This window comes from Strongylocentrotus purpuratus, unplaced genomic scaffold (assembly GCF_000002235.5).
Source record: "Strongylocentrotus purpuratus isolate Spur 01 unplaced genomic scaffold, Spur_5.0 spur5_scaffold_6, whole genome shotgun sequence".
Taxonomy (NCBI): domain Eukaryota; kingdom Metazoa; phylum Echinodermata; class Echinoidea; order Camarodonta; family Strongylocentrotidae; genus Strongylocentrotus; species Strongylocentrotus purpuratus.
In genome coordinates, this window is record NW_022145612.1 from 52,490,047 (window position 1) to 52,500,502 (window position 10,456).

General features: G+C 36.7%; 1 protein-coding gene across 1 annotated transcript in view; it reads right to left on the reverse strand.

Moving 5' to 3' along the window:
* Window positions 1-9,231, reverse strand: part of LOC115929921 (homeobox protein engrailed-like) — a 41,147-nt gene extending 31,916 nt beyond the window's left edge. The window contains exon 1 of the mRNA XM_031000060.1: window positions 8,874-9,231. Coding sequence (XP_030855920.1) covers window positions 8,874-9,231 — 358 coding nt within the window. The remainder of the gene's footprint in view (window positions 1-8,873) is intronic.
* Window positions 9,232-10,456: the final 1,225 nt, after the last annotated feature.

The following is a 10,456-nucleotide window of genomic DNA, read 5'->3' on the forward strand; positions in this document are numbered from 1 at the left end:
CTACGAGGAGGAATGAAGGCACAGATCATGGACGTAAATATAGATGCAGAGATCAGCCAAGCGAGCAAATCAAAACTAACAAGTCACGATTAGATTGGTAATTATTATGACATCTTGGAACACAAATAAGCCGAACGATGTAACGACAGTGATGTTGATTCTTACATCAAAGAAGCAACGTTCGACAAAAACATGCCTTTTGTATTTGACTAAAATTTCAGAATTAGCTTTATCAAAATCTTTCAACTCGATAAAGATCAACAACAAATAAACTCAAAAGGGAAAAAATAAATATTATTCAGTATCTTCAGAGAACAATTCTTTTCTTTTAATTTTGTTGGGGAAGCGGGCTTACATAACCCATCTGAATGACATTGGCCGCATTTAAAAACAAAGTTGGAACAATTATTAATGTGATGTGTCCTCAACTAAAATACAGTTCACCTTTAATGTATGTTGAATTTGATAAATACTGGTATTGCTGCCGATGCTTACTTCCAATATACATTTTATATATTTAATAAAAACATCCAAGGAAAAGTATTTAAGTATAGTTTCCTTCAAAGAAATAGGAAAGAAGGCAGATTAAATGCAAAAGGTGACAATTTAGGGGAGGGGCTACTCAAACAATTCTCAGATGGCTTTGATTTTACAATGAATGAAATCCGGGGGTCTTAGGATGGATTTGCCTATTTCAAAATGATTTCATATTTAAGAAAATTGGTCTTTCTTTCCACTCTAAATACCCTCTCTTGTGTGGGCCCTAGTGGCGTGTTCCCCGCCAAGGAGCTAATATTCTAATTTAGTAAAATAAACAGGTGCCGGGCACTCCGGGATCAGGGGTTTAGACAACGGGAAGAACCGGGGGAATTTCGGCGAGTTTGGAGTTGGGAGAGAGGGGGTCGGCTGAGATAGGGATGTACGCAGCTCGCAAAGACCCCGCGACAAACAGGCGTCCTGAATTCACCAAGGAAGGGGTGAAAGAGGAAAAGTATGCCACGACATAATTGCAACTAATTATTTCCTTTCCGATGTCCTGCATTCTTCAAGAGACGCAAATTCCTTCCAACGTGGGATTATTCGACGTTAAACTGTGTTTAAAGTAAAAGTAAAAAACAAATATCAGTTGAAATAAAATCGAACTTTTAAATTGCCATAATAATAATAATATATTATGATAAAAGGCGATGATAGCATTTGTACTATATTGTTTCTCTTTCTGGTAATGACAATAACATTTTGAAGACCTTAAAAATATTTGAGATTGTGCGTGTGTGTGTGTGTGTGAGAGAGAGAAAGAGAGAGAGTTTGTGAGTATACTCCTCCCCACTCTATCTCTCTCCCCCCTCTCTCTCTCTCCCTCTATCACACACGCACATACACGCACACACACAACCCTCTCTCTTTCTTTCGTAAACATTCACACATACACGCACACACACACACACACACACGCGCGCGCGCACACACACACTTTTCCAATCGTTCTTCCTTACTAACCTATTTATCCGTATACATCTATTTCTCATTCCATTCTTTAATAAACTATCTTTGTTACAGGTTTTCAAAAATATGTATAGACATTCCCCCCTAAAAAAAATACACATTATTAATATTATATTTTAAAAAATAAAATACAAACGTCTATATCGCCCAAGAATATACTAAATCCTTCATGATTATAATATCATGAATCGATCGTCAAACAGTGAATATATAATATTTGCTGTTGATGCAATAATTTTGTTGAACATTTTGTATTTTGAATTCATATTTATGATTTTAAGGTGAAACCAATGCCAAAGCTTATAACGATTACAATCAGTTTAGAGAAGAAACAAACGCAAATAATTATCACCAAACCAAGGGTATCACATTGAAATAATGTCACACTATTTCTATTCGTTACAGAACTGGGTCATTTTGGCGGAGCACCTTTTTGGTCGATAATAATAATAATGAAATCAATAATAATAATGATAATAATAACAATAATAATATTAATAATTATAATAATAATAATAGTGCGTTATTTTATAGCTCATGGCTATTAGACTTGAAACTCATGGCGCCCCGCAGTAATTACCCCGCTTTAGCATGCCTTCCATAATATGGTGCTCTATAGCATTTCAAAGTATTAATTCCTACCAGGTACACATTTAGTTCACCTGGGTCGAGTGTGACAATATGTAGGTTAATGTCTTGCCAAATGAAATTAGTACCGAGGTGGGACTCGAATCGTGAACCATATTGTGAGCCACAGTCCGATGACGTATCCACAAGACCACGACACCTCCACTTAATTCCAGTAAGTAATACTAATTAAACGATTGAGAACACCTCACCCAGCCCAGAAATTTATGGATTTTTGTTCAAGGAAAGTGGAATAACCATCAAAGTACATACACCAATTGTTGATTTACATCTTTATTGACTTTTGGGGGAAGAGGGGGCTTCCAAACTGAGAATAACTTCCAAAGCACATTTCCCCTGTGTCAATGCCTTGACTGGGTTTAAGCCATGTGTGTAAAATATAATTTGACCATCTCTCAATATAATTATTTATGAAAAGAAAAGCAAAGAAACCTGTATGACTAATTGAATAAGTTTTTAAATATTCTATAGACATATTTGTATAAGACCTATACAAGTTATAACGGGAATTTAGAAACATTCATCGAAAAAGAAAATGAGTCATTGCCGCTTTTGTGTTAGCATAAAACCTTTAATACGTTTAAATTAGTCGATTTAACGGTTACCAAAGGTATAATTCAAGGCATCCACCATTTCAAAAAAATATATATGTCAAAGTTACTGAGGTTTAATATCGTGTAACCTTGTAACGTAAAGCCTTCTTGTCCGACTGTTGAAAGAGTAATACAGAAGTTTGTTTGTAATATGTACATGATATTCTTCATTCTGTACTTATCGAAAGAAAACTGCTGAGATTTAATCATCTTTGAACCCAATCCCTTTTTAAGTGGATGGGGTTGCCAATAGAGAAGGAAAATCTATCTTATATATGAAATGCTTTTGGATAATTTCACAAACTTTATGCATTAAAAAAACATCTGACAATTTTGAACAAAGAAATTCAAAGATTATGGCATGCACAAATTATTTTGAAGCCAAATTGCATGCGTCACACTGCATTTCAAATTTTGGATGCTATGTGCCACAAATAACCACAAGAAGAAAAAAAAGAAAAAAACATGTCACATCAAATAATATTTTACGATTTTTTTTTCTCTCTTCAATTTGAGGCCATCTGTACAATTCAAAATATTATCATCATCAGAAACATACGATAGTCACAGTCTCAATATTATTTCCCAGAACAAAACATTTTCTCATGTCATTTAATCTTCTTGAATGATATAATTTTCTTTATGTTTTGACATAGTCCCTCTCAGCAAGAGACGATAATTCAGAGCCCCAGCTCTTATATTGTTTTCTTTGGTATCTCTTTTCATGAGATTCTTTTGTTAGGCACAATCTCTTGCCTTGATTATTCTCCTTAGAATATAGTATTTTATTTTCTAGTGAGGTTACATGAGATTTTAATCTAATAATTTCTCAATTAATTCTCTGCACCCCACATGGATCTATTTCCTTCATATTACTTAGAAATTAACTCCATAAAACATTATAACAGTTTTCAATTGTTATGGCTCTTTTCGTAAAGTTTCAGAGAGGGTGAATAATTGTCTAATAAGGAAAGTTTGTCATCTGTTGTGATCTGTAACCATGCAGAAAATGAAAACATGCCATTTTCCCGCTTGGTGACTAACGTAAGATTTCATAAGAAGTTATATGCAATCAGCAGGACTCAAACATATCAGGTAAAAGCATCTGTGTCCGGAAGAATAAAACAAGACCCTTAAATAATGTTTTTCTATTATTGAATTAGCAGACTTTCACGCTTCAATACAAAGCTTTTTTCTTGAATAATGTGTATAATAAGGAAGTTTAGGGTGTGCACGGTTGGATCGCACTCCAAGCGTTGTAATGTGAACTTGACAAATTTGAGGCAAACTTTTTTGTTTGAAACTATGTATCAGACCCGTCGGCTTTCAGTAGCTCTCGCACGCTCCAGTATCGGGTAATGGCTTATCCCCCGCCGCGAGGGTTAGGGCACTGTACGGCATCAGACGTTACTGGCAAATACTGCAAAAAGCATGAAAAGCGCAGTAAGTGTGAGCTTAAACTTGGGAGCGACATAAAAAAATGTACTAAATTGCCCTATTCACAATAAACTATTAACGCAATATCACGGGTCGCACTTTGAAAGGACTGCTATTCTGTGAGCATCAGTAAGGGTACAAAATATTTTAAACGTATTTGTGTCAGCTTTATCTTGAACAGATCAATAGAAATAAGATTCACTAAAGAGCTTTCCTCTCAATGTCACCTGCCTTGATCTTGCTTCTCTCTCACTCCCTCATTCTGTCCCCCTCTCTATCAGTCTATCTCTACGAGTCTGTTCTGTTTTCCTTTTCTTTAAATCCTTCCGTGCCCTTAAAATGTTACACGCAAACCATTTTATCAAATTGGTGGAGAAGGGATTTAGCCAGTTTCACTCCCTCTCACCTGATGAAAACACTCACGTGATGGATACAGATTTACACACCTAACTCCATCCGGGCTTTAACATTTTCCGGGGTAGACTTAATTTGGGAGAGAGAGGGAGAGATGAAAAGGGATATTGAGGGGATTAGTCGTGGCTTTGGCCTTCACGTCGCCTGCAGCAGATGCACCAATAGTCATTTACACCGAGGGGGTTGTCGCTGCTAATAAGGTCCTCTCCCAGCCTGACATAAAATGAGTCTTCAATCTCAACAACACACCACGAAACATGACAGAATCCCTCTAGATTTCACCCCCTGTCCCTCAAAATGTAGGACGGAGAGAGGGAGAGGGGGAGAAAGAAACAAAGAAAGTAGTAAGGACAAAATAGAAAAAGGTTGAGAGTGGAAAGGACCCGAGAAAGACGAAGTCATATTTACTTTTAGACAGACAGATAGAATGAATAAGGTAATTAGACAATTTCAACTGCGTACCATTATACGACACAATTCGCTCCTTGCCTTCAATCCCTCAAGAGAGAGAGAGAGAGGGGCGGAGAAACGAAGAGAGAGGAGAAGAGGTAGGGTTAGGGTGACATAAATGTAATAGGATGAAAAAGAACAAGATAGAGAGTTAGAAAACCGATAAAAGGGGGACGAGTCGTATACATTAATTTTGAACAATATGCCATGGGACTAGACACAATCCCTTTATTTTTTCCCATGCTAGTCCTTCGCAATGTATAAGCAATGGGAAACAAGAGAATTGAAACACAAATAAAGAGAAATATATAATGGAGAAAGAATGGAGAGGATAGTGAGACAGAAGAAGACAATTGAATGGATAGAGAGAAAGAGGGAGATTGAGAGGGAGGGAGAATGAAATAAGGTAACAACATTTTGCTCAGCGAGGAAGCGCGCTTGAAATGAGTGACAACAGCAGACCGTGGCGCGAATGAGATGCCACAAGATCCCGCGTCAAGCGTTATATCCCACGGTTGATAAATCAACGTACCTGTTGTACGATCTAGAACAAATACAATTTCATTTTTCTTTCTTTCTATCTTGTTATCCTCTCCCTCTCACAATTGCGAACGTTTTTTTCGTCCACATTACGGTGTTGGAATGAAGAAGGAAAGAGAAGATTAGAACAGGTGTGAGGGTGATGATAATAACATGACAAGCTTTACTAGTGGGGTTTAGCGAGATGGGTAAAGATCATGTGAAGACCAATCATTTATCATAATTGAGCACAATACCCAATTGTTTTGATGATACCTGAGAGCTGTGAACACATACATACGAAGATAGAATCCCATATCATTTATAACGGGTTATCTGTAGGACCCTCTCGTGTTGTCGAGTGTATCTTTCACCAATATGAGTATTTAACCGAAGACTTAATGTTTAAACAAGTAAATTTGACAAAAGGCATTATTATGTTTGAATACCATTCCGATAATGACATAACAGATTCATTTTTTAAATTGAAACAGCAAAATATTATTAGAGGGGAAATCGGAAGGGCGTATACTCTGTCATAAATTGATTGTGCTTGGTATAACAAAATCTTGTTCAGATTTAGGCCTATCTTCTTTCCAAAACCCTAATGACAAACGGAGAGAAACAGAGAAGGGAAAAAATAAATGTTTCCCAAGCAAGTGTTACTAAATATTCTCAATGTTTCATGCTACAATTAAATCATTTGGTTCATAAGTAAATACAGAAAAGCGTTTTTTTTTTTTTTTAATCAACGTTCTTACATATAAATAAAACATTGAACTGTAAACCAATCGGGCTAGAATAAACATGATGATTAAGTTCATACACGCGAACGCCCAAACTTATTAACACATGCACACAAATCAATTGTACATAATAAATAACGGAACCCTACTCTTGCAACTTATAAATTATGATAACATTGACTCAATTTTATTACTCTTGAACGGGTTTCTCACATCATTAAGCTTTCAGAGGATAACGAGATGCATTCGTGTGTATATCAATCAATCAAGCCATTAAAGTTTGCAACTGTAGACAGGAATAAAACAAATAATAAATTTAGATTGTCAAACTCACTTTGTAATGCGTCTCTTTTGAATACTAGCACGGCCACTTTCAAAATGAAATGTCTTTAATTTCCCCTCGACTTTGCCATGTTAAACCATCATTAAATGAAATGTATTTATACAAACAGGTATTACATTATTGGTTAGACTTGGTAACATGCTTTATTCGCTTGCTTGGCGTAATTTGTATCTCAAACATGTATGCATAATTGTATACAGACGTGATAAAAGCCACTTAAACCGTTTAAGAAAAATATGACATAACAAAAATAGTTTACCGTAATGACTTCAGAATTAATAAGTATTTTCAAGATAGTTATTGAAATGATTTGTATCATTTGGATTATTTTGTTCGTTGTTGATAAATGCTACTATATATATAACATCGTCAGTTTGGAACAAGAAGGATGTTAACTCGTGCACACTTCTATCGAATACACGATATAAACTGAAGAAATTTTTTTTCAAATAACGGATTGAAGGTGATAAGTGGTAGGTAAAGGTAACAAAGAATGAGAATGTGTATACGTTTGTCTATTTTCATATTATTTTATATTTTCTACTGCAAATGCCTGATACTTTATACAGATAGTAACAACGATGCATTCATGCAGTCTGACCAATTATAGAACGTATTCGTGACGAAAAGAATCTAAGTTAAGTCTCATTTTGAAGGTCAAAAGGTTACGAATCTGATGTGACGCCATGCACGTACATTTCGCGTGCTTTCACAAGAGAATGACGAAAATATAGAACATTTCTTAATACTTCTGCTTAATAATGACAGCGATCTGCCAGAAGTATATTAAGTGTAATATATTGTTTTCCGTAGCATTGCTTAATTATGAATTATCTATCAGACTTAAACCTTATAGCATTGAAACATCAATGCAATTAATACAGATTCACCAACGCTCGAATATTTGACACTTCGTATAACGTCTACATTATCTCCATAGAATATGCGAATCAATATGTGAGAGTGGGGGTCAGTAGTTCATAATGATCTATAATTATCATGAATATATGTTTCATATTAATTCAGGTAAGACGAGAGGGGAGGAGGGGGAGAAATTTGTGAAGATTCAACCAGAAATTGGGAAGGAAGATTCGAAAATTTCGACCACATTGAAAGGAAAGGATGCGGTGAGGTGGGATTATTAAATTAGGTCGTTGGTTGTTGCGAGAATCACGCGCAAAGATGTGACAAGTATAAGACGACCAGACAAATTACCGGAAGAATCCGTCTTCCCGGTTACCATGGTAACATATGTTTCTCATCTTCTTTGATATCATATTCACTTTCTTCAGTTCCCACAGATAAAAGATTTAGTTTTGTTAGTCAAATTTTGTTTAAGAGTGTCATAAAGTATTAAGAGGGGGTTTTAAAGAGAAAAAAACTACAAGGTATGACGTAGAATAAGTTTCAATCAGATGTCATTAACTTCTCCCTTAATATCATAAAAGTTATGTAAACATCGGGATAAATATTGACTAATTATCGGAGGTTTAACAATACATGCTTGAATAAGTATTACATTGAATGGTCCACGAATTTGCCATCTATTATAAAATACATAATATACATTCATTACATTTGTCGTTTTATTTGGGTCACACAATTTATTGTGTTAAGCTTTCTTTAAGTTATTATATTATTTCATTATTTTCACTACTAATTGTGTTCTTTTCGACATTATTTTATTAAGCGCCAAAGAACTCGGACATGTTGTATTTGTGTGTTTGTCTGTTTCATTAAACATGTATTTGGTTTATCTTATCTACTAAGAAATAATCATGTGCTGTATTGTTAAAATTCGATTTGCGGCTGCAAAGTTGCTTTATTTTATAAAGCTTTAATTTATTGAAACACTTAAGATGTTGACTTCAGATTATAAACCTTGACAATTATCACGTTGACGAGATTAAAAGATTTATTATTTAATAACAATCTAAACAACTACACAAAGATAACTCGTGGAAAGGCATAAGGGAGTTTTAATTTGTGACGTTAATCAACCAACTTACTATTTGTTTAAATACAGAGAGAATAACCTTGAAAATGATATCGGCTATATACCATGCAGGCTATCGCATTATAATTGGTGTGATGTTAAAACGTTTGCCTTTAGTTTTGCTATCAAAAGAGTGCACATTGCTCAATAAAATTGACAATATTGGGTGACACTGACAAAATCTTAAGAATAAGTAAAACGTTTTAGAAATGTTTTCTCACCTGATGACGGCCTGTCCGAGTAGCGTGTACAGTAAACCCATGCTGGCCATGATTGCGACGACGAGGATTTCGTGGAGGCTTTTTCCCCCGCGCCCACCGGGCGGGCCTCATCGCACCGCTTGGCGACATTCGTTCTGTCCTGTCTCTCGACCTCGTGTTCATCCTCCTTACGATGGTGCGCCTTACTCGGCTTTCTCGATCCGCCGAACTCGGGTCCGAGGATGGTTTCGATGAAGAAGTCCGTGAAGCGTGTCTTGACAGCGAGGTCATTGTCAGAGTGGGACCGAGGGACATGGAGAGGGTGATGGTGTGGTGTCGGTGATCGCGGCTCGCGGCCGCCTAGAGATAGGGCTGACATGGTATCGACCACCCGCCTGCAGCTCCCGCTGTTATCCGTGCAGACAAGAAAACCTATGGCGAAGAAATCTCCTTTTGAAAGATGCCTTGTAACGACCTTCCTGGATACCTCTGTTGTACTTCACAGTGGTAGATATTGAGGCAAAGTGTTTTAATATATGTTTATTTAGGATATTCCAAATATCTGATTGAAGAAAATACGTTGTCAGCCGATGTCACTCGAGGATAGAAGAGAGAAATAAGGAGTCAAGAAACTTTGAGACACAACGCATGCATTGTGAGCAATTGTCACAGAGAGAGATGTTAGAATAGAAGCAAACGAAACTAAAACGTGAGTTTCAACTTTCTCGACAGGTCTATTTGTTTTCAATATCGGGCCCCAAATAGTGTGCTCCAGGAGTGAGGGAGTGGGGGCAAAACAAAAATGCGAAAGTTTGTATGGATTGTAGCGCCGCCCGCAAATGGACAAATCACCTTGCTCGTTAAAAGAGATCGCCACTCAATTTCTTCATCTGCTTCACACAATACACCGTAGGAGTCTATCACCCGCCGGCCAATGGGAGGCCATGGTTCGAGTGACGTCACCTCCATTTCCGCGGTATGGGAGAGAGGGTGAGAGAGAGGAGGGGAGAGAGAGGGAGAGGGTGAGGGGGTGGGGAGGGTGAAAATACAAATCAGATTGCACACACCTGACGGGAAAGAGTCGGGGTAGAAGTCATAATACTCCCGAGAGGGAGCGGGAGAAATCGAAGAGTTACAAATCAACAAATTATTGCTTTCAACTCAACATATTCATCTTCATTTTGTTAGCTGCCTCTTGGCGCGTTGTCGAGTCGAAGAAGTTTTTTTGGTCAAGGCCAGACTTAGGTGCGCGAGACACAATGGGGACGAGACATCAATGAGCTTTGGGTATGGACTGTTGTGACACTTTGGAGCTAGGGTTAGTAAACAATACATCCTCTCTCATCGCGACCAACTTATGAAAGATAAGAAAGTTAAAATGAAATCCAAATACATCGTACAGTAAATCAAGACCTCGACAAAGAAAGAAAAAGACGAAACCAAATGATTGCATCGCAGTTGTTATTTGTTTTATTATCTAGATAATGATGTCAGTGCATAAGGTTATTTCATTGCTCACAACTTTTTTGCGCAAATTCAGAATTTGAATAAAATGTCATTATATACGTTTCTATTGAAACTCCATTTTCAACATGAGTGTTAAA